At 46.9% G+C, this 24,389-nt stretch overlaps 1 protein-coding gene across 1 annotated transcript in view; it reads right to left on the bottom strand.

Annotated features, from left to right (window-relative positions):
- Positions 1-9,651: 9,651 nt before the first annotated feature.
- SLC2A9 (solute carrier family 2 member 9) overlaps positions 9,652-24,389 on the bottom strand; it is a 170,607-nt gene continuing 155,869 nt past the window's right edge. Inside the window, 1 exon segment of the mRNA XM_064489355.1 lies at positions 9,652-9,906. Coding sequence (XP_064345425.1) covers positions 9,652-9,906 — 255 coding nt within the window.

Genomic DNA, 24,389 nt, shown 5'->3' with positions numbered 1-24,389 from the left:
AAACTTGAAAAGAAGCGAAATTAGTATTGGTAGGCAGAAAACCCAGGTCAGCACCACAGACAGCTCCAAGACGACCGCAAAGCTGCTGTAACTAGATAGCATGAATATGAATCCAAGCTCCCTGAACCCAGAGGCACCTGTGCCCTAGAGAAGCGACTTGCTGAGTGTCTAAATAATTGGTTTTGCTTCATATAGTCTTATTTGCCTTGGGCTCTTTCCTGTCACGACCCGTATGAATTGAGTTTAGGTTTAGTCATGAGGAAGAGAAAACCCAAACAAAATAAGAGTAGCTTTGACTCTCACAAGAAAAGGATATTGCTAGGCAGCTCAGGGCTGTTATAGCAGCTCTGCTTCATGAAGTCCAGACCTGGGCTCCTTACTGCTCACTGCCCTGTATCCTCAGGGTGTGACCTTCAACATCATGGTCTAAGGTGGGTGGCCAGGTCTCCTTTATGGCTGCATCTATACTTTTTATTTGCTACTCCTTCTAATAAAGACAGTCTTTCTGGTGCCTACTGTGTACCAAAAATAGACTAAATGGTGTTATAAATGTGAGCTTGAAAGTCAGGAATCTCGAATTTTTGAGAAGAGGGAGAGAGAAGTTCTTCAAAACATTTGTGAGGAGAGCAGTCAAGATGCGCAATCTAAGTAATGGCCAGTCTGGGTCTGGGATGGTGTTTGAATCATGTAAAGTAAGTCCAGTAACATCTACTTCAAAATAGAAGGTGAATATAAAGGCTTTTTAATGTTTTCTTCTCAGATCCCAAAGGATCATCTTGTGCTGTGCTTATCTCATTGTAGAGACAACTGCTCTCAGTGATCTGTATTAGGTTCCTATTGCTGCTGTAAAAATTTGCTGCAAAATCAGTGCCTTAAAACAACACGAATTTATTATCTTGTTGTTCTGGAGGTCAGAAATCATAAAATCATTATGTTGGCGGGGGCACATTCCTTTGCGTCTGTAGGAGAGAATCAGTTTCCTTTCCTTTTCTAACTTCTAGAGGCGCCTGGACTCCTTCCTCCATCTTCAAAGCCAATAGTGTAGCATTTTCAAGTCTCTTGCTCTCTCTCTTTTTTCTCTCTCTCTTTCTCCCTGTCTCTCTCCACTCTCTGCTTTCACCATCACATCTCTTTTCTCACTCTGACGCTCCTGCCTCCCTTTTATAAGGACCATCGTGATCACACTGGATCTGCCTGTACAATCTATGCTAATCTCCCCACCTCAACCCCCCCTGACTTAACCACACCATAAGCAATAATGCGAAAGCATATGCCAGCGAAGCCTCTTTTGCCTGCAAGGTAACATATTCACAGGTTCTGGGGATTAGACCCTGCGTGTCCTTAGGGGTTATTTTTCTGCCTATTACGCTACCCATTCATTCATTTATTCATTCAACCTATACTTATTGTGCCCTTGCTGTGTGTCAGATACTATGTCAGCTGCAAACAGTGTAGAGTCAAACAGACAGGGCCCCTTCTCTCCTGGAGCAGTTCGAATATGTTTAAAACACAGACACAAGCATACTCACTCACATAGTCACTTTAGTACAAGTACCCTTGTGCCTGTGAACATTTAGGATGGGATGCCCACCCTGTGACCTCTTTCTAAATGAGTGAACCCTCACTGTAAGGAAAATACCCCTAATGCTCAGTGCAAATATCTTGACCTCAGTCTCACTAGTCAATAAAAAGCAGGGAGATTTTTTGTTCCACTAAGTCCTGTGCTTCTTGATAATTTCAGCTCCCTCATCTCTCAAGGGCCCATGGGTGACTCTAGCCAGGCTGTAAGAGCAGAGTCAGTCCCTGCTGTGGAGAACCAAGCCTGGCCAATCACTGGCTTTGCCTCGCCTTCCTTGCTTGCTGGTGATTGGCAGATGGACTGACCAGTGAATACCTGGCTGCAGACTTTCTTTGGGTGGCAGCCTTCCAGTGCTGTGTTACTTATGAAGTTTCCCAAGCTTTAGGGCCACCTCATAATCCAGAGGCCCAGCACCTTGCATTCCCCTTCCGGTCTGCACTCCAGAGAAGGAAGCTGGACTATGAATGGCTCTAGCTGTACTGAGAAGGTATCCTTTGCAGGACTTTCATTTCCACCTGACACTGTATGTGGGGCCAGTCATTATCTTTTTCTTCCTGAGTCTCTTAAACAGGAACTTCTATCACCCACTCCTTCCCAAAGGGAGGAGAACTGGTTTTCTTGGACTGAGGAGATGAGGAATCTGACAGTCACTGGTTCAACTTTTCTAATTGAATTAAACATATGGGTTTAAAGCTGTGAGTCTTGTTAAAGGAAAATTGCGCCAGATGGAGTTTAGCAGACAAGGAAAACATTATTTAAGACTATTGCAGTAGCGGTTAAGACTATTGAATAGAGGCGAGAGATTGAGCTCAGCTTGAATAAAATAGGGGCAGCTGGAGATTTATAGCCAGTGGGCAGGGTGAGGGAGTCAGTAGATGGAAATTTCCAAGAGCAGGGGAGACAGGAGCTTGATTGGATATCAAGGGTAGAGGAAGAGGACCTTGATTAGATGTCACAGTTTGGGGGTATTCTCACTAAACTGGCTTAGCAGGATTGTTGCTAAAAGCTGGGTCAGCAGGCCAAGGACAAGGTCTAGTCCAGAAGAGAGCTCAGAGGAGGAAGTTTGTCTGAGGAGGAATCCTTATCAGCGTCACTATGTTCTCTGTCTCGGGAATTGACCTGCCCCATGCCCTACACACTCTCAGTCCCTCAGGTGTGAATGCCCTGGCCCCGTAAGTATGCTTGAGAGAGGATGTGTGAGTGTGTGTGGGGGTGGAGGGTGGTGAGAAGCCCGCAGGGCTTGGTGCACAGGTACAACTCAGGGACTCACTATTAGGAAACGTGCCTTAGACGTTTTCTCCAGTAGAGCCACGGTCAGTGACAGAGATGGTAATTTGATGGCCATTCCAGAGTGACTGTTCCTGTGTGTTCATTCCCACTAGTGATGTGTGGGAGTTTTGACTTGCCAATACTTGATGTTGTTCATGTTTTCACTCTTTCCCCTCTGTTGTTTGGATTGAGTAACTTCTATTGATCTTTCTGTAAGTTCGCTGTTCCTTCCCTCTGTCATCTCAACCCTGATGCTCATGCTGTAAAGTTAATTTTAAATTTGTTATTGCATTATTCAGTTCTGAATTTTCAATTTTAGATGCCATTTTGATTTTTTCTGCTGAGAACTATCTTTCCATTCATTTCAAGAGTGTTTTCCCTTACCTCACAGAGCATGACTCTGACAGTTACTTTAAAGGAGCTGTAACCTCTAGATCATTTTGAGGTTGGCGTCTGTTGACTTATTTCCCTGAGAGTTGTTGAGGTTTTCTAGTTCTTCATATATCAAGTAATTCTGAATTATATCTTGGATATTTTGAATATGCTATGAGGCTGTGTGTCCTATTAAATCTTTCTGGACACTTTTTTTTTTTAAAGCAGGCAATCAAGCTAGTTATGTGCATCCTGCAAATCCTGATCTACATTCTGAGGACAGTCTCCAATTTCAGCTTAATTTCAAAGGCTTTGTGGTGTTGTTTGGGTCCACCCTGTGTGTGCACAACCCAGGGGCTATCCGAACCCATGTGGTGATCCATCTTGGAGTTCAATTCTCAAAGTTTTTCTATATTGCTTCCTGTTTTGGAGCTGATCAGGAGTCAGTTTCCTGATATGGAGTTCAGGGGTGAGCCCAGGACTTCACACATAGATTCAGGGCACCCCTTTCTTCAGCTGGCTCTTCACTATGATTTCCCCTGCAATCTTCAGTTTCCAGTTGTCACTTCTGGTATTCTGGCTAGAAATGCAATGATTTAGCTTCCTCATTGTGTTAAATCTTCACAACTGGGTTTGCATCTGGGGCAAAACATTAATTAAAAAAAAAAGAAAGAAAACATAACAGGCATCCCCCACAATCTTCAGCCCACAGAGGCCCATTTTACCAGCTCTTCTTATCAGAGAGAAAAATATTTCTTAGATTTTTGGTGTCTATGTGGCTACCATTTTCTGCCACCTTCCTAGGAGTTCAGCTTCATGGCTGGGGCTTGTCTCAGTGCAAAAACAAGGCGGGTGTGTGTGTGTGTGTGTGTGTGTGTGTGTGTGTGTGTTATTCTTTTAAAGGCAACTCTTTCACACTGCATTCTTGTCCCCACATGGTCACCACTTCTGTCCCTCTGGCCAGATTGGGAGGGTGTCCCTTGGAGCTTTTCCTGTCGGTGCTCATTGGGCAGTTCTGGGAATTGTCTGTCCTGGAGTCTATGCCAGGGGATATGAGAGGAGAAACTGCAAAAATCTCACTGCCATATTGGTTATCCTTCAAGTTTTGATTTCTCTCATCAGTTTGCTGCTGTAGTTTATTTTCAGAGCTCTTGTATGTTTGTATTATGCACCCTGTTCAGGGTTGTTAGTTATAATCAGCGGCAGAAGTAGGGAGGAGTGTGGTTATTTCATCTTAACCAGGACCAGAAGCTGGATGAGTTCCTTTTCTTTCCGTGAACTTGAAAAGAGAAAATGTCAGTCTCCACGTCTTGGAGATGAAAGAAGAGGTAAATAGTAAGACTAGGGCCTCACCCCTAAGACCTCAACAAGAATTAGGGCAGGCGGTCTGTTAACTGGAGTAGATTTCTTCAGGGTCCATGATGGATGCAGGGTGCTGTAAACGGTTGGCACCTTGGAGCAAAATGCTAGAGCTTGTGTCTCTGGGCTCTTGGAAATATCTGTCTCTCTGACTCACCACTCCCCATTATCCTCCAGTATCTGAAATGCAGAACAGCTCTGCACATGTGTTCAGTGGATACTAGATTATGAGCAAAAGGCTTTGAAATTGAGGTGATGCATTTGATTTAACATAAAGTGGAAAACACAGAAGAAACAAGATAGTTATAAATTGTGTTTTATGTATTCTGTGATTACAGCAGGATAAATAATAGAACAGAGAAGGACAGAGATGTATAAAAATTAAAACAACAGTGCTGGAGAGAATGAAGCATATGAGATTATGGGCATCATTGTTCTATTTCAGAAATTTACTTAATGTTCTACTAATTTTTCAAATATCATAACATATAAGAATGATTCCTGGCCTGTTGCCTGCTGGTCTTGTTGTTTCCCATTCCGTCTCTGTCATTATTTGGGGAAGGCTTTCCTGATACCCATCTCTCAGACCAACCCCAGATGAGCTGGTCCTCTTGCATGTTCCTATATCACTGTGTGCTCCTTCTCCAAGTGCCGATGACACTTTACTGTTTATGTGTCCATCATTTTCAGCCTCCTGTGGAGACATGAGCTAATGCAGGCAAGGCTTTGCTCACCGATGTATCCTCAGCACCTAGCTGGTGCCTGGTCCATGACAGGTACCCAATAAATACGTAGTAACTAAATACTCAAGTCTACAAATGAAAGGAAGCACCCAAAGCTAATATTTCTTTTTATGCTTTATTTGGCTTTTTTTTTTTTTTTTTTTTTTTGGTCTCAGGTACTTTTTGTACCCTCATATCATTTTCTTTCCATATTGGCAACACGATCCAAAATTTTCAGCCAAACCACAGCTGGATGGTATGGTGCACTGAGTTGGCAATCAACTGAAGGAGAGGCCCAGTGATGAAAGAATATTCTGTAGAAAAGGAAAATCAGAACTCCAGTTTTGGCTAAGGCAGCCTTTATCAAGCATGATCAGAAAGACTGAAGGGGTTATGGCTGATATGGGGTTCCAGTGCTGTTGCTAGGTCCAGAGCCTTTCTTCTCTGGCCCCACTCCTGCTACTGTGACATACAAATTTCAAATACACTGAAGCTAATTCAAGTGCACTATCATTTACTGATGAGCACTTTGAATTTGTTTCACTCTCGAGGCAAATGCAGGCAAACACCCAAAGCACAAGGCATGCAGTATAACAGCAGGCTGCAAGTGTTTCCACCCAAACAATGCTAGCATATAAGAGTTGGAAGAACTTCTTTCCAAATTGACACTTAAAAATTTTTTAACAACAGTCAAAACAAGTAATCACCCAACCTTTGGTTGTGACTTTGAGTAGTGAAGAACTCACTATCTGTGATAGTTAATTTCATGTGTTAAGAATTATTGGTCATGGGTGCCCAGATATTTGCTTAAATGTTATTTCTGGATGAGATTAGCATCTGAACTGGGAGGCTGTAAAGCAGATTGCCCTCCTCATGTGGATGGGCATCATTCAGCCTGCTGAAGGCCTGAATGGAACAAAAGGACAGAAGAGGTGAGAATTCACTCAACCTGACTGATTAAGTTGAGACATAGGTCTTCTTCTGCCCTCAGACTGAAACTTACACCATTGTTATTCCTGGTTCACAGCTCTTCGGACTTGGGCTGGAATTAAAACACCAGCTTTCTTGGGTCTCTATCTTGAGAGAGCAGTTTGTGGGGTTTCTCAGCCTCCATAAGCATGTGAGCCAATTCCTCATAATAAATCTCTATATTTATACCATTGGTTCTGCTCCTCCAGGGAACCCTGATGAGCATAGATTTTGAGTGGTTCTAGAGAAACAGCATTTTAAGGGTGAGTTTTCTGAATTGGTTCTGGTGTTTCTGGAATTGGCTGTCTAATTTGATTAGATTTTAAGATGCTGAAGACTCTATCTCCAGTAGTAAAGAGAGCACTGGTCATCCATGGCATGATCTGGATTCTCCTGGTCAACCACTTATAAGAAGCAAAGAGTTGGTGACTGTGTATATACCTCTGAACATTTTTAAAAAACCAGTATGATGAGATTGGCTGGCATGAAAGAAAAGGATGAGTTTAGGGACTTGAATTCCCAGCTCTAGCACTACATAAATGACCTAAAACCTTCTGTGTGTGCCCTGGTTTTTTAGTAGCATATTTAGTCTCCATGCAATCTTTTTTTTTTTTTTTTGGTCTCATTTCTCTTCACGTGGTTGATTTCTAGTTTCATGTCATTGTGGTCATAAAAAGATGACTGAAATAATTTCTATCCTCTTAAATTTGTTGAGGCTTCTTTTGTGTCCAAGTATGTGGTCTATCTTAGAGAATGTTCCATGTGCCCTTGAAAAGAATGTATATTCTGTTTTTTTTTTTTTTATGTAATGTATGTGTGCCTTGAAAGAAACCTTTACCTCCTGTAGCTGGTGGACTGAGACTGTTGAAAATAAAACACAGAATCTCATCCTGTGACCAGCTGGATTATAACGCACATTGAACTCCAAACCTCACTGTTAAATAAAGGCAATGATTGTGATCCTGTAAGTTGGGATGGGGAACGCATGGGAAGACCTTGATAAATCTGGGGCCATCAAGCCCCTAAATTCTGAGTCTTCTGTGCCTGTGGAAGAGGTCGCCCTACCCCCAGCAGAATTGACCTTCCTACCTCAAGTAGAAGTGGCCTCCCCACCCCTAATGGTAACAGCCTCTCCATCTACAGTGGTATTGGCCTTTGCATTTCTGTCTGAGGAAATTAACCCTGCACTGCCTGAGAAACTGTAACAGCCTCTCCTGAGCAAGACAATGCTGCTTCTCCTCAGGACCCACCCCTACCACTCCTCTTCTAGATTCGAGTCCCCACAGGCCCCTAAAAGAGAGCTACAAGTGTGGCTCATGGAGGTGTGCTATGCTCTAAAGAACAGCTTGCATTTTCTAATTTATGCAGACATAAGTGTGGGGACCATGTGTGGGAATGGATATTAAGGCTGTGGGATAAATGTGGGAGGACCATAAAGTTGGATCAGGCTGAACTAACTGATGTGGGCTCACTAAGCAGAGATCCTGCACTTAATGTTGTAGTTAGAAAGGGCTCGAACAGTTAATCTGGTTGGTTGGCTAAAACATGGACATGAAAAAGGTGGCCCATGGTGGGAAAAAGAGAAATGCTGGCCTTTCTTTAATTTAATGTATATGAAGGGATTCAAAGCTTAGGGACACTGGCGTGTTGGAGTGGGTTTTCTATTTGAGACCTGCTCTCCCACACTGGGAGGGTCTAGAAGACAGACCTTGACCAATACTTTGAAAAATAAACTTGGGGAGGGGGGCCTAGTGCGTTTGAGGAGCTCAATGATTGTTCTCTGTAGACAAGACCCTACAGTGGAAACTGCAATCACAGAATTGGGAAACCTAAATGCAAAGGAAATAATTGGATCCTAGGGTGTCAGGGGCCAAGTGGTGGCACTCAGTTGCCAAAGTCGAGGTGGGCTGGGTTACCATGATGGGCAACAGAGGCAAAGCAACAATCAGAATAGTCTGACTAGCACAGACATTTGGGCATTGGCTAGCTGATCACAGTGTTTATACACATGAAATATATAGGAAGCCTGGAAAATTCTTACTTGATCTGTGTAAGCAGAAAAGTTCTAGGCCAAGTGAACAAAAGTCTGACTTGAATGATAAAAACAGTCACAGCCCCTTGCTGAAGTCCCAGAATTCCTCGAATGAAGGGGAGGCTGGTTCCCCTTGAGGAAGAACCCCGAGACCCTAATCAAAATTTATCCTGTTAATCTTTCTTCTAGCCTTCCCCAAAATGACCTACAACCTTTACCAAGGTGATTGTGCATTGGAAAAGAGAACAATCAGAGTTTGGGAATTACTACATTGGCTCCAAACTGATGCTAATTTGAGAAGACCCAAAACATCACTGTGGTCCACTAGTCAGAGTAGGAGCTTACGGACCTCAGGAGATCAATGGAGTTTTAGCTCAGATCCATCTCACAAATGGGCCTGGTGGGTCTCCTAACCCATCCTGTGGTTATTTTCCAAGCTCTGAGTGCACAACTGGGATGGGTTAAAAACCAACAGAATCCCCAAATTGATTCCATAACCTGTGAAGTGAAGACGATTGTTGTGGGAAGAGGAAGCCATTAGAACTGCCTCTACCTGGGGAAACAGTAAACCAAAAGCAATACCAAATTCCTGGAGGATTACCAAATTCCTTCAGATATTAATGCCACCAAGAAGGACTTGAAAGGTGCAGGGGTGGTGATTCCCACCACATTCCCACTCAAGCTCCTTATCTGGTCTGTGCAGAAGACAGACGGATCTTGGAGAATAACGGTGGATTATTGGGTGACTCCAATTGCAGCTGCTGTACCAGATGTGGATTCATTGCTTGAGCAATTGAACACATCCCCTGGTAACTTGTATGCAGTTACTGATCTGGAAAACGCTGTTGATCGACACCTATTAGTAAGGACCACCAGAAGCAGTTTGCTTTCCGCGGGCAAGGCCATCAATACAACTTCATTATCTTTTCTCAGGGGTTTATTATTTCTTCAGCCCTGGGTCATAATTCAGTTCACAGGGATCGTGGGTGTCTTTCTCTTCCATGAGACATCCCACTGGTCCCTTAGGCCAGAGCTGGGACTAGAACCTCAGTCTGTGATTCCCAGTCCGTTGAGTCCTCTGTCAGACCAGACGGCTGTCTTTTGAGAAAGCATTCAAATGCTATTCCCCCAATTTCATTTTGAAACCATGGGCTAAGTCATGAAGAAGGCAGGCCATGGATCTCTAAAGAAGAATGAGGGGTCCATTGAAACATAGCGTGATTCTTTCTAGCTGTGAATAAATCCCCAATGGTTGTGATGTTAGATTAGCAAAGGTTTATTTTTAAATATTTGATAATGTTGAACTTGCAGGGGGATCTCTGGCTTCCTAAAATGGTGGGAGTATCCATTCAGACAGGCCTGCTTTGGACACAATTCTCCAGCGTGGAGGAGGAGTCTGGTTCGGGCTTTCTGTTCATTTTATCATCAGTTATAGCTGAATCCGTTTTCTCCTCTGGTTGGCACGTCTTGTTCCTTTTGGCAAATGCCTGGCTGATTTCTGCATGGGTTCTGTTTTTGGTCTCAGGCAGGACAAAATATAAACAAACAGCACCTATGAAGCAGATTGCAGCAAAGACCACGAAACAGTAGGTGTGCAGACTCTTCTGTGGACAGGCAGGGATAAAAAGCATGAGGAAGACAGCCGCCAAGCTGGCTGTGAGTACCTCTCTGAGCAGATTTTTAAAAATAGTTTCCTGTTCATATACCAATACTCCTGGATAAAACACAGCATGAGTGAGGCTGGCTCTACAGGCAAATGTGTTTTATAAGAGTCTACAGGAGATGTTCTCACACGAGGCACGAATAAATCAGCTTCAAACCCTGGTAGAGATGAAGAAACGGCAGGCAGTCTTTATTTATTTTGAAAACTAGGCATATAGAAATTAACCGTCACAAAAGCAAAACGTGATACTTACTAAATGTTGTCTTAAGTTCATATTTACCATTAGCCACATTCTCCTTCCCCTACTCCCCAAGAGATGCATGAGAAAAGTGTGTTGTCAAAAGGGAAGTGTAATTCCCAAGTTAGTAAGAAAAATACGGAGACGAGGTCAAGCTAACACCATCTTTTCTAACATGCAAAATGTGTAACTCACTGATGCTCTGATACAGCTTCCTACAAATAAGAGAGACTAGAAAAAGGAGAACAGTTGAATGCAATCGCTCTATTTTATGTGTCTTGATTATAGCACCCCTAGTGCTTGGACTAGAGTGACCCTGATGACAGCACTTGACCTTGAGCTTCTCAGTGACTCGGTCATCTCTGCAGCTCCTGTGCCTGCACAGTGCCTGGCTCACAGTAATTTCCTAATAAATATTTGTTAGATGAGAGGCTTTATATATTCCAGGGGGGAGTGGACAGCTCAATGGTAGAGCACGTGCTTTGCATGCAGGAGGTCCTGGGTTCAATCCCCAGTCCCTCCTCTAAAAATAAATAAACCTAATTATCTCCCCCCACACACAATAATTAAATAATACAATAATAAATAAATCAAATATTTAAAAAAGGCTTTATAGGTTCCAGTTGTCAGAGCCATGACTTTTTCATTCAACAAATGTCTACAGATTGACAGATAAGGTGACATTGTCTACGAATGATACTTCACAAGAAGCAATATCTTGATTTTAGTCAATTGCAGGCTGTTCTTTGATTTGACAAACATTTATCTTTAAAGCATAGCCAGTGCTTAAAAACTGGATCTCTAGATCACATCCCAGATCCACCATTTACTGAATCTGAGGCTATCCGTGCCTCAGTTTTCACAGCTGTGAAATGCGGGTAATAATGGTACTCACTGGCTGTTGTAAGGATTAAAAGAGCTATTTCCTGTTAAGGTCAGAGGGCGGCTGTGGAGGTAGCAAACATTCCACACCAGGGAGGCTTGTCTCTGAGGGCGTGTGCCTTCCACTTGCCCACGCAGATTCCAAGAGCAGAACAGAGAAGAGAGAGCTGTGCTCACAGCTTAGAAAGCAAGGACTGGGGAGAAGACAGGAGAGACCTGGCTAAAGGGTCAACAGGAAAAAGAAGCCTCAGGGCCTGCCAAGCCCAGAGGTTCCAACAGAAGGTATGGGCCAGCGCTGGAGAAGGGCTGCCTGGGCTCGCCCCGTCCCGCCCGCCACGTGGGAGCCTGCATGAGCAGTGCGACCTCCCTGTGCTTTGGTTTCCTCAACTGTAAGGAGGGACCAATAGGGTCCCCCTCACCGCCCCCCTGAGCAGTGCATAGAGCATTGCATGGATGGAAGGACCAGAAACCTGGGAGCTGGAGTTCACCCTGTCCTGGCAGCAGAAGGACCTTCGTCAGCATCTGCCCCAAATAATTCCATGCCAGCCATCATGTGGCAACCTGTCACTCCTGCAAGTACGTGATTGCATTTAATCTGGGCAGAGAAATGCACTTATTAAGCCCCTCCTGGGTGCCAGCAACATCACAGACATTGTCTAGTCTGATGCCCACAGCCCACACTGTGATGCAGCCATTTGTCCTTCCCTTTGACAAAAGATGAAATTGAGGATTCGAGAGGTTTTGTAACACGTCCAGGGCCACGTAGGGCCTGACTAGCAGCTCGCACCTTCTCCATTATTTATCATGACTCTCACTGTCGTGTGTGTGTGTGTGTGTGTGTGTGTGTGTGTGTGTGTGCAGGGGGAATAAAATGCTACTAGGATCCTACAGTGATTCACCAACTCACTTGTGAAGTTGATCTTCTTAACCTTCTCTTACAGGTGAGAAAATGGAGATCAGAGAGGGCGAGTGACTAAACAAGATGGTACTGTGTAGCACAGGGAAGTATGTACAGGATCTTGTGGTGGCTCACAGCAAAAGAGAATGTGGCAATGAATGTATGTATGTTCATGTATAACTGAAAAATTGTGCTCAATACTGGAATTTGACACAACATTGTAGAATGACTATAACTCAATAAAAAAAAATGTTTAAAAAAAAAAAGAGAGGGCGAGTGACTTGCCTGCAGTTACCCAGTTGGTAAGGGCTGCATCTGGGTCTGATCCCGGCTGGCCTGATCTGGAGGCCACTGTCTCGCTTCTGTACCTGCCCCTTTTGGGCAAATTCATTCAGTGCAGTTGGTCTGGTGAAGCACCTGGCGTGGAGGATGTATGTGTCACTTTTTCCCTCTTTCCTCTTTTACTTCAAAACAACTCAGAAATTGACTTTCTGCCCAGCTGGCTGCTCCTGAGAAGTTTTTCAGTCCCTCCCGAGTATGGTTGGTGTGGGAAGGTCCGTCCAGTGTCCCCCGAGCAAAGAGATTTCAGGCGTCTGTAGCAGGAGGGACCCTGCCCGAGAAGCAACAGGGCTCGGTTCCAGATCTGACTCCACCAAACACCCAGCTCGTTACGTGACGCTGGCAAGTGTGCCCAACCCGTCGGGGCCTCATTTTCCCCACGAATAAAATAGACACAATCATAACAGAGGTTTTCTGTAAAACACTGTCACATTCATGAGGCTTAGTTCATAAATTAAGGCAAACAAACCAACCTCTGGCTACTTTAAAATTAAGAGCATCTGTTCATCTGAAAGCACCACAGAGTGCAGGAGCCACAGACGGGCAGGAGGTATCATACACAGCGAACAGAGAATTTGTGTCCCAGCTTTTAAAAACCCAACTCTTATGAGTCAATCAGAAAAAGGTGACCTAACAGGGAAAAGGACAGAATGCGTGAACAGGTGTTTCACAGAAGAGGAAACACAAATGGCAACTAAGCCTGTGAAAAGGTGCTCACTGTCCTTAGTGATTCAGGATAATACGAGATAAAACCATAATTTTATATCATCCCGCACTACCAGGTCGGTGAAAGTCGGAAAAGTCTGCCAACGCCAATGCCAAGTGTTGAGGAGCAACACGAACTTTCATCCTGGAAACGGCCGTGCCGACCTTGGAGCACGACTGGGCTTTACCGCGTCAAGGCGAGTTGCGCGTGTCCTGCGACCCAGCAGTGACACGCAGGGTGCGTCTGTTCTGGAGAGGCTCTATTTGAATTTAAATGAACGAAAAGCCCAGCGCTTCGGCCACCCCAGCCACATTCAGGTGCTCAGCGGTCACGTGGCTGGCGGTGGCTCCCGCATTGCGTTAGCGGGCAGCCAGCGTTCCCATCAGCACAGAACACTGGTGCGCCGTACCTGGAAATTCAGAGCAATACTGCTCACAGAGCGAGCAAACGGGAGACGGCTCTGATGCTCTGGGGAAAGGGAAGGGGCTAATAATTAGGATGCATTCATACAAAGGATTCTATAGAGCAGTAAAAGACGGTGGCCTGTGGTCGGGCATGTGACATGGATGGCACCTGAAGACACGCTGCGTATAAGAACGAGGCACAGCAAGCACCTCCAGGATGGCGGTTCTCTTTATATAAACACAAAAATCAGGCAAAGCACAACACTAGATTTTTAGGGGACACCTTCATACGGGGGTCAAACCATAAAAAAAGAAAAAAACAAAAGCATGATGAGTGCAAAATCCCAGCCAGGAATCAGGGAGAGGCACCCAGGGCATTGCCATGGCTTACGCTGGCTGAGTGCGCTGATTTTTCCCTGCTACTTTTCCGTATAATGCTACTTTTTCCATATTATAATTCTATAATAACAGTAATCAAATTACTCTCTTTGTCTAGGTGATGCATTTCATCCTCCTTTGAGTATGACGTGTTTCATAATTATAATTAAAAATATATACTCTGTATATTATATACTTACAGAGAAATTGATTTATTATGTACACTTTCTATAGAAATATATATACATATAATAGTATGAGTGAAAGAACCCAAACCCAAGCGGTAATTCACTCACGGTGAACAAGTTTCAAAAGGAACTTAACCAAAAGAAAATTCTATAGCTAGAGTTAGATACAAGAATTTGGTAAAAAAAAAAAAAAAAAAAATTCTCCCAGGACACGGGACTCAGCCTGCCAGGTGGCTCAGCTGAGGACCAGTCTGGAGGCAGGGACAGGTAGCTGGCCCTGAGGTCCTGGTGATCTCCTGGAAGCCCCAAAGGGAACAGAAGTAGTAGCGACAGGAGACCCTTGTGTAGGTGCTTGGTCCTGTCATCCGGGGAACTCCCTTCTCCAACCCACATAAACGCTATGAGCTGCAGTTACATCCTTTCTCTAACACATCTTTTGTGCTATTACAAACTATCATGAAAATGTTCCATAGTCTTTAAAATGGAGAAACAATTTTTCTTTTGAGAGTATGCTATACCACCAAATTATGCTAAAAAAAATAAAGCAATTATGGCAAAGGGCCACTTTTAGGAAAAGATCCTGATATTAAAGAGAAATCTCACCTTTCTTCTGCTCCAGTTTATCAGAATTTTGTGAAAACACAGCAGCTCTTTGAAGCTGCCAGCTTCCCTGAACAAAGGAAAGCTTTAGATGCGAAGTACAGAGCTGGGAAGGGAGCTGCGAGCCCTGACAGAGTAGTCCCGGGTCCCTTCGCACATCAGCCTTGTCGGGGTGGAGGAGGGGCACGGGCACTGCCTAGAAATCTGGTCACAAAGCCACGTGCTCTAGAGGTAACACAGTTAGAACCCCGTGTAACTCTGGGTTATATTTATCAAAAGCAACAAGTGTTAGAAAGGAAAAAAAAAAGAGTTAGAATGAATAATTCCTGCAATAGTGACTACATTCCCCAGAACAGACCAGAGATTCTCTTCCAAACTTTACTTAGAAGCCGTCCCTGCGTCTTTCACACTAGGTCCAAGCGTGTCTCCTCTGAGAGACTTTCACACGCACAGACCTCTACTGAGCATGTCCCGCTGTTAGCAAGTCGGTGGCATCCCTGCTGTCATCTCTCTGAGGATGGGGCACAAGTCACCCCTCTCTGGGTCCCAAGAACTCACCACAGCATCTGGTGTAGACTGTTTGCCAAATTGAGTTAATCACAGCGTGTTGAGGACAGCGCCTGGACTCTAGTGTGATGTGAATGGCAGCCCTCCTCCCTCCCCGTGGGGCCCGGCACAATGAGGACGAGGGTGCCTGAGGTTGGACGACACCAGCTGGAGACCTGAAAGTCATTCATGTTGCTTCCTGTCCCCTCGGCAGCCATGTGAGGTCCTCCCACTAAATCCTGCTGTATTGCCTTCCTTAAATAGCCCCCCAGTCTAGCCACCCCACCTTGGCAGCTCCACTCTGGAAGTCTAGCCCAGGGACTGGCAACATTTGCCTGTAAAGCGACATCGGGTCTCTGTCAGGACCTCTCAGCTCTGCTTTTGCGGGAAGGCAATGGGAGACGATGAAACACACAGGGACGCGCTTGGCTACATCCCGATAAAACTTTATTTACCGAAAAAAGGGGTGGGCTGGAGCTTATCAGCCCTGCCTCACCCAAGGAGCCATAGCTTCTCGCCTTCTTGACTGGTGTCCCCCGTCTGTGTTCCCTCCCCAGTCTGTTCTGCACAGCAAAGCCCGAGGAGCCTTTCAGAAAAATACCTTGGTCACGTGAGTCCCTACTGAAACCACTTCCGGGCCCCTGCTCTGGGATGAAGACCAGCCTCCTCGGCCTGCCCCGAAGAGGCGTGCGGTGTCCCCTCCGCCTCCCTCGCTCGGTGCTTCCTCCACGTTGGCTCTGGGTCGCTCCCGCCTCCCACCGTGCCTCTGCGGGCTCCGAGCCTCTGCGCTTGCTGTTCCCTCTCTCCCTGAATTGTCACCTCGTGTCCAAGCTTGGGCTGTAAGTTCCATGATGGCAGAATCCATGTCACCTGCTCTCCACAGGACCCCCAACCTGAGATAGCGCTTGGCTCAGTGTAAGCGTTTTCTTAGTATTGTTGAACGAGTTGATAAATTAACGAAATGAGAGGACTTTTATGGAGATGCAGGAAAGTACAAAAAAGCTTCCAAGTTAGATTTTCATGATGTGACGAAAATATAATCCTTCTGCTCAGTGTCCGCCCTGCTCCCGCTCCCGGAGCTGGAACGCTGGCCGGTTGGTGATTCACACCGAGCTCCTGGATGAGTCAGCGCACAGACCGCCATTTAAGAATTGATGGGAAGCCAGGTGCCTTACACTTGTGACTCCAATTCTGCGAAGAGCTTTAAAAGGCCAGGCTGTTCTGCTTTGTGAGCAGAGCGGACCGGAAACATCAGGACGCTTCTCGGGATGCTGGAAGGGGGCGGGGACCTCAGTGATGACGTGCATCTCTGGTGTGTGTTGTGGCTCCCAAGTTGCTGTCCCATGTGCACTGAAGGTCTCGTTGGAGTTGCCCAGGAACCTCTGAGGTAGGCACGGCCCTGGGGCTGCCTGATGGATGGCGTTTCAGCTCCACATGCCCTGCTGGAAGCCACATTAACAGCCCTGCCGACGTCTCCCCCTCGCAGCCTCCCTCCCTCCCTGCAAGCCTGCTCTTCCTCCAGCTGCCTGCAGAAATGGCCCTGCCGTCCTCCCTCCTGCCCGAGACCGACACCTGATATCACCTTTGATGACTCCTTCCCTCTCTGTCTTTGCTGCTAAGTCCTGATGACTTTACCCTGAAACATCTTTTTTTAAAAAATACTAATTTTTACCAATATATAGTTTGCATATAATAACTTGCAAAGAACTCTAGTGTAGAGTTCAGTGCATTCAGAGGAAAGTATACCCCTGCGTAACCAATACCTCTACTAAGATGTGGAACATTTCCGCCACTCCAGAAAGTTCCTTGTGCCATTTTCTAGTCAATGTCCCTCATCCCACCCCCAGCACACACAGAGTTAACCGCTGTGCTGGCTTCTATCACCTTAGCTTCCATTTTTCCTTCCTCTGCCCTGAATCTAGTTCCCACCAGGCAGATAAAGAGAAGTCTCTTAGCACAAAACGGATCATGTCTTAAAATCTTGCAGTGGCTTCCACCGTCCTTCGGATAAGCCCCAAGTCCCTAAGTGCCTCAATGCCTTGAGGGATTTGGCCCCAGCTTCCTGTCCTCCCTCAGAAGGACCTGAAATCCTCTCCTTCCCTCGGAAGCCTGCTCTATGCCTGCTCAGGGCTTCTGCCAGCATCTTCCATCCCCTTGCCAGGCATCGCCTCCCTCCCCTACCCCAAGCAGGTGCTTCTTCAATCTCAGCTTGAAAGGTCCCTGCACTGATCAGTCCAGTTAAGTGACCCCCCCACCCCGTTTTACCTCCTCCCGTGAAACACAAACTACACTTGTCCCACGAGAGTCATATCTGTTCTTTATAAAATGTTGGGGCAGGTTGTGCCCCACTGTTCACTGCCCTCCCTGCCTCTGGCACAATGCTGGTACCTGCAGGGACTGAGTGGGTAAAAGACTGTCTTCCTTGGAGGACCACTTGGCCCATCCAGAGAGGCTGGGGGCACTTTTGCTTGATTTTAGCTCCCATTTTCCCAGATCTGTGTCAGTTTTCCCCCTCACTTTGCATAGGTATTTGGGATAAGACCCTATTTTTCAAGTTGAAGAGCATCATTTTCTCCCTTCCAGATTTTATTGAACTCAGGTGGAATTTTGTAACTCCAGTGGAATCAAGCAGGCACACATTTGCATGCACTTTTCTCCAAACCAGAAAATATTGATGTTTACGGAAAAGTCCGAGTAATCTGTAGGCTTTTATAACCAGTGTCCCAAGGGACCCAATGATGCTGACCACAGCGAAGGCCTAGAGGAGAAGACAGGCTATGGCTGTTTCTCCAGAGAGTGATATTAATCTTCCCAGGGGTCAAGACAGCCCAGCCCAGCCCAGCCCATCTAGAGCATCTTGCGGGAAGAGGGCAGGGTGGGTGGTAGAGAAGGAGCAGGGAGGGGAGAGGCAAGCCTTGAGAGGCTGTTTGTCCCATATGGCTCAGCTAGTGATGGGTGGGGCAGGTTTCTGGCATTCACCACGATTGCCCTTTCTGCCCTGTCTCCTCTCTCCAGGTGACCCTGAAATCACATGGCAGGAAACAGCCTTCTCAATACATATGAGGAGCAGGGAGCTGGGGTATTTATCCTCTAACAGATGAGAAAACTGAGAAAACTGAGGCTTAGAGAGGCAGCCCAGGGCCCCTTTGCTAATGGACGGGCTACAATACAGATTGGATTCATGCCTTTGTCCAGAGTCATGCTGGCACAGATATTTCTTCTTTCTGAAGAATTTCAGGCTCCTTGCAGGCCTCTGTTGGGGGCTGGGAGACATTTGCCCCTGACACATTTTGTAATAAGTGAAAGGACCAAAATGCTTGAACAGCAGTGCTTGGTGGCTACTGTGGGCGGACTTGCGTCCCCTCAAGCTTCATGCTGAAATCCTAACCCCCAGTATCTCAGATGGACTGTATTTGGAGGTGGGGTCTCTAAAGAGGTGATAAGGTAAAACGAGGTCATATGGGTGGGCCCTAATCCAGGTGACTTGTTTTCTCACAAGAAGAGGAGATTAGGAGTAGACGCACACAGATGGAAGAACACGCGAGGACACAGGGAGAAGACGGCCGTCTGCACGCCGAGGAGAGAGGCCTCAGAAGAAACCAACATTGCCAAGGCCTCCGTCCTGGACTTTCAGCCTCCAGAATTGTGAGGCAGCAGATTTCTGCTGTTTAAGCCCCCTAGCCTGTGACACTTGGTTATGGTAGCCGTGGGAAAGGAACACAGTGGCTCTCGATTGTGGCTGAGATGGCTTTGAGAAGGGCTGTGGAATGGGAATGGTTCGTTTACAGAGTCTACAGCAAGCAGAGCTGATCCCACCGGAGGGTCTGGGCAAGGGGAGGGTTGTGACTCAGAACTTGTAAGTCCTGTGTGTCCCCAATGCCTTCATCATTTCCAGCAGTGGCCCCTGGAGCCTGGCCCTCTGCCTTGGCAAGTTCCCGTCCAGAAAGGACATTTAACCAACATTGTCCTCCCCAGCTTGATCAGGAGGCCGAAATTTCCCCAAATCTAAACGTGGCCACTTGACCAGTGTCTCTATCAGCGCGTCCAGCAGGGCCATTCAACTCTAGTCAGCAGCAGACCTCCAACATGTCCTGAACAATCCCTGAAAACCAAGAGACCCAGGAGATGCCCCAGGAACTCTGCTTCCAGAGGGAAGTTGCCATAAAAAAATGCCCATGGGCATAAGGAAAGGCTCATAAAATCATGCCGGATGAGAAAAGCCAAAAACAAAAGAAAACAAAAATCAATTTCAATTTTTTATAAATATAAAAAATTACATACATTTGGCAGAAAGGAAGGAAGCAGCATCAGTAACCCGTGACACAGGTGCTTTCACTTGCTTTTCTTTGTATTTTCTTAGTTGCTACAAGAGATCCTGAGCCATTTATAACTAGACTTCCCTCGGAATTCTCCCAGGAAACTTCACAGGGAAAAAGGAAGAGGAGGAGGAGGAGGACACAGCAAGGTGAGTCAATCACACTCCCCGTTTCTTGACTTTCTATCATTACTGGACTGGGTACCATTCCTCTCTTATTTATATTGATTTGTTTTTCCTCTTTTTCCCCTCAGTCTCTGTGCTCATTCCTTTTGCCCTTCCATGCGCTTCCCTCAACCCTAGACAAACTCATGTGCAAGTGTTTGATGGATGTTCTTGAAATCAACCAGTTCTTTCTATCTGTCTGTCTATCTATTATCTATCTATCCATCCATCCATCCATCCATCCATCCGTCATCACCATCATCATCCATCTATCTTTTTACCAGTCAACTTTCTGTCATTTTCTTCCTGAAAATCTGTATTGTTGCTTTATATATGTGTGTTTTAAAAATAAAAACTCTTCTTTACTATAATTAATTTGGGTTAAACAAATGCCAGCTGAAGTACTTTTACTGTCTTTATTCTGAGCACAGTATTTACTTCATTTTAGCTTTATTCCACTTTCCCTACTATCTTCAATGTGTCAATTATTTAATAATTAGATGTTGAATGGCCTAAAGAGAAATGAAAAGGTTATTAAATAAGTGCCAAGAACTATTGTTGTGAGATCAAAATCGCCATGACCCTCAGCGTTCACAGGAATCTAAACACTCACAGAATACACTGTACATTTCTCTAAAGGCAAACATTTCCCACCGGCTGTGTGTGCCCTTGCAGCGTCTTTAAGTCGCCTGCATTATATGTGTGTTTTAAATTTACATAAACGACACACATGGTATCGGGCTTCAGACTCCTCTGCTCTGCTCTCAGCACTGGGGTCGGATCTGTGCACTTGCGGGTCAAGATCGGGTTCACTGCTTTTCACGGCAGCGTAACTATTTGGTAGTGTGTTTCTCCTATGCTTTATTTATACTTTCCCCAAGGGATGGCGACTCAGGTTACCTTTAACCCCTCATTGCCACAAACAAGGCTGTAGTTAATATTCCTGTACAGTCTATCCTACGGACCTACGTGAAAATCTCTGGGATATGTAACTAGGGGTGGAGTCTGGGGTCATTGGGAATACGGATGCTTAATTTTGAATAACTAGTAACAGATTGTTCGATCTGTGCTTGAGGGCTCCCATTTCCCTAGGTCTTTGTCAACACCTGGTATTCTCCACATTTCTAATTTGACAACTGGGCAAGTACACAGAGGCATGTTCTCGGTGTAGTCTGTCTGTCTGATTTAAACAAGTTCAAGGCCTCTCTTCCCTCGCATGTTACCACTTCGGCATCTAGTTCTGGGAACGGCCCTTTCTACTTCCCCTTCCCTGTAGGACTCAGGTCTTTTTACTGTTGACCCACAGGAGGTCCTCACTGTTGCAGGTGTTGCTCCCTGATCAGTTTTAGAGGCTACACAGGGCTTCTCTTGCCCCATCGTCTGCCGCAGCCTTGACCCTGCCGTTCCTTGTTGGGCAGAAACCCACCATTTTGATGTAGTTGAATCTACCCTTTCTCTCCCCATTGTTTGTGCTTTGAGGGGTCTTGTCCTTCCCCAGCCCGGGTCATGGTGATACCTTCCTACTTTGTCTTCCGTTTGGTTTTTAGTTTTGCGTGCACATTTTGGTCCTGAATACATCTAGAATCATTTTATACTGTTCTATCTGTTTAGTCCCTGTTCCTTCTTTTTAAGTTCGAAAGGTTTCGCTTCCACAGAGGGTTCACCGGGCAGACCTACTAAACCGATGCTGACGTATAAACTGTGCTCTCCGTAAACAGGAAGGAAGACGGGACTGAGTACTTTTGAAGGCGCTGTGCCGTCGAACTTCTGAACTGTGAAGCCAGTGTCACATTCATGGACGTCTTTCCTGGGAACAAACCGACAGTCACCTAGCACAACACTAACTGGGCACCTGGGAAAGAGGAGGCACGAGCCAGGCTGAAAGGTCAGGGCTAAGGAGGGAAGAAGGCCCCCTTTCCCCTCCTGATGATGCCCACGGCCTTGTTTAGATCGTGGGGGTCTTCCTGTGGACCAGTTCAGACGTAGCTGTGCCGTGAGTTCAACCGGGAAGGCAGCGCTGCTGACTGGCTGACGCTGGACTGTAAACACGGGTGATGAAGACAGGGGTGGGGGGTGTGCGCTGCCCTGACAGCAAGGTGACTGCCACCAGCTTGGCTGTCGGCCCAGCCCGGGCTGCCTCGCGCATGCCCCTCCCCCCGCCCCCCCCCCCCCCCCGGCTCTGCAGAGCGGATCTACTCCACTCCTGACTGATCCCTCCCTTGGCCGGCACCCTATCCAACCCAACACCATTCCTCTTCCAGGTGACAGACAATCCCAGCCACCAGGTCCCCTGCCCACAGCCTGTCCCCTCCATCAAGCCGCTGGAAGGGTCTTCCCGAAACACAAACGCAATCACTAGTCCCGTGGTGTAGTATCCTCACTGTTTCCTAAATGTCTGCTCTGGAGGGTCTCAACCACCGCTATGCATTAGAACCATCTGGAGCACTTAAAACAGTGCCACCCTGCCCCTCCCCCGCTGCTCCAAGTAGCTCTGAATCTTGGTGATGGTGGTGGCAGGTCCCAAGCATTAATTATTTCTTTCACTCACCCTTCTGGATCTCACGTGCTTCCAGGGCTGAGAACCTCTGGCCCACAGGATCAAGCGTGAGCTCCCTACCAGAGCATACAAGGTCTAGTGGGGTCGACCCCACATCACTGATGAAATAGCAAATGCCTGAAGCAAAGGCCAGGCATGCAATTACTATTTGTGGTTAGTGTATGAGCGTCCAGTCTGTCTCCTGCTACCAGGCACATCCAGGCCCTTTTGGAATCTACCAGGAGCCCTCCCACCCCAGAACTGGCACCTGATGACTCCTCCAGGGGGTCTCAGGACCACCCTGTGCTCAACCAGAGGGGAAGTAGTCAGGGACTCAGCAGCACATCTGCCCGGCTCCTGGGCAGCCTCCGACCAGGTGTCCAGGCCAGGCTTCCAAAACCCACCCGTACTTCCTGTAGTCGGCTGTGGAATGGCTCCAAATCCCAGGACCCGACATCCTGTGAATGTTGCCTGCCTTACATGGCAAAAAGAGACTTTGTACATGTGATTAGGTTCGGATCTTGAGATGGAAATTCTCTCCTGTGTTATCTGGGTCGACCCTAACTGCCATCACAACTGCCCTTATAAAAGGGAGGCTGAGAGAGTTGTGACATGGAAGGTGAGACCACGTGATCATTGAAGCAAAATGCTTCACTGCTGGCTTTGAAGATGGGGAGGGGCCGGGAGCCGAGGCACTCCAGAAAGCATCCTAGAAGGTGAGAAAGGCAAGAAACTGGATTCTGCTCTGGAGCCTGTGGTGGGGGTGCGGCCCTGCCAACACCTTGGCTTCAGCTCAGGGAGACTGATTTTGGACCTTCGGGCTTCCAGAGCTGTAAGATAGTAGATTTCTATTAAGCCACACATTTTGTGCTAATTTGTTGGAGCAGCCCCAGGAAGGGCGTACACTCCCAGGGCCGCGCCTCTGGGATTCACCTTGCTGTCTCATTTGCAAGGCTGGATTAGCACCTCTCACCCTCCGTGTAGGAGACACTGGTCAAGATTTGTGACTCCTGGGGGGACACTGTATAGTGTAGTGGTCAGGAAGGCACAGCCTGGAGCTGCATGGGTTTCAATCCCACTTCTACCCCTCATTAGCTGGGCAACCCTGGGTAAATTACTTAACCTTTCTGTGCATCAGGTTCTCTATGTGTGAAATGGGGCCATAATGGCATCTACCTCACAGGGCTGTTGCAGGAGTAAATGAATTACATTTGTAAATGAATTAAATATGTACAATGCTTGGACCAGAAGCAGGTGCACAGTAATTCTTAATCAGTGTCGGCTCTGATTGTCCATCTTGGTGGCTTCTTCCCGTGACACCTGTGCTCCGACATGTCTGACAGGAAGCAGCTGTTCTGGATGTTCTAAGATGGGCACGCAGATGTGTGTCATTTGCGCCTGGTGGGACCTCAGATCTGTGGGTGGGTGGCACCCCTCCTGGCCCTGAGCTCCTAGCCCAGGCCGAGCCCTCCCGGGCCACAGTCCCTGCTCAGGCCAGGCTCTCAGCATCCCTGGGACTGATGTATCTCTGAGATCACCCTGACAGTGCAAATGGATGTGTTTTTACACGTGGTGACAGCCTCAGCATGCGGCTCTTGCAGGAGAGACACTAACCCTCAGAGTCCTGAGTCCTGGTCCCACTCTGTCCTCAGACACTCCAGCTCCTTATGGCAGGGTGACTCAGCATGAGTGGTGACCCAGCACGAGCGGTGGCCCCAGAAACCTCTCAGGCTCCCCAGGGCCGCCAGCCAGGTGAGTGCCTGGCGGGAAGCGAGCCAGTTGGGATGAATGTGGTGAGCCCCCCAGCATGTTGCCAAGGCCGTCAGAAAGCAGGTTATCCTGAAAGGAGAGTGAAACCCATAAAAGCCGTGTGGGTAGAGGAAGTCGCCAGTCCACGGCCGTGACTGTGCGCTTCCGCTCCCTAGCCTCGGGCAGGTCTCCCAGGCCTGCTGAACCCAACCTTCTTCCGAAAAGCGGGCTAGGGTCCTCATCAGGGGAGGGCACAAACTTTCTGCCTCTTCCCCTTGGAAGGCAGCTTGCTTTTCCGCTCAGGTAGGATGTGGCCATGTGAATTTCACTCACAGGAATTTGTGCATCAGGGTCTTAATGAGCAGGTGTGGAACCTACCACATTCCCCCCACCTGCCCCGGGGGCAGCTGTTACGGAAGGAAGGGGTCCTGCCAGCCAGCATCCTAGTCAGAAAGCTCTGGGACAGAATCTCTAGCCTCC

Source organism: Camelus dromedarius, chromosome 1, assembly GCF_036321535.1.
Source record: "Camelus dromedarius isolate mCamDro1 chromosome 1, mCamDro1.pat, whole genome shotgun sequence".
Classification (NCBI taxonomy): Eukaryota; Metazoa; Chordata; class Mammalia; order Artiodactyla; family Camelidae; genus Camelus; species Camelus dromedarius.
Note: the sequence above shows the minus strand (reverse complement) of the source record. Positions and strands in the feature narration are given on the sequence as shown.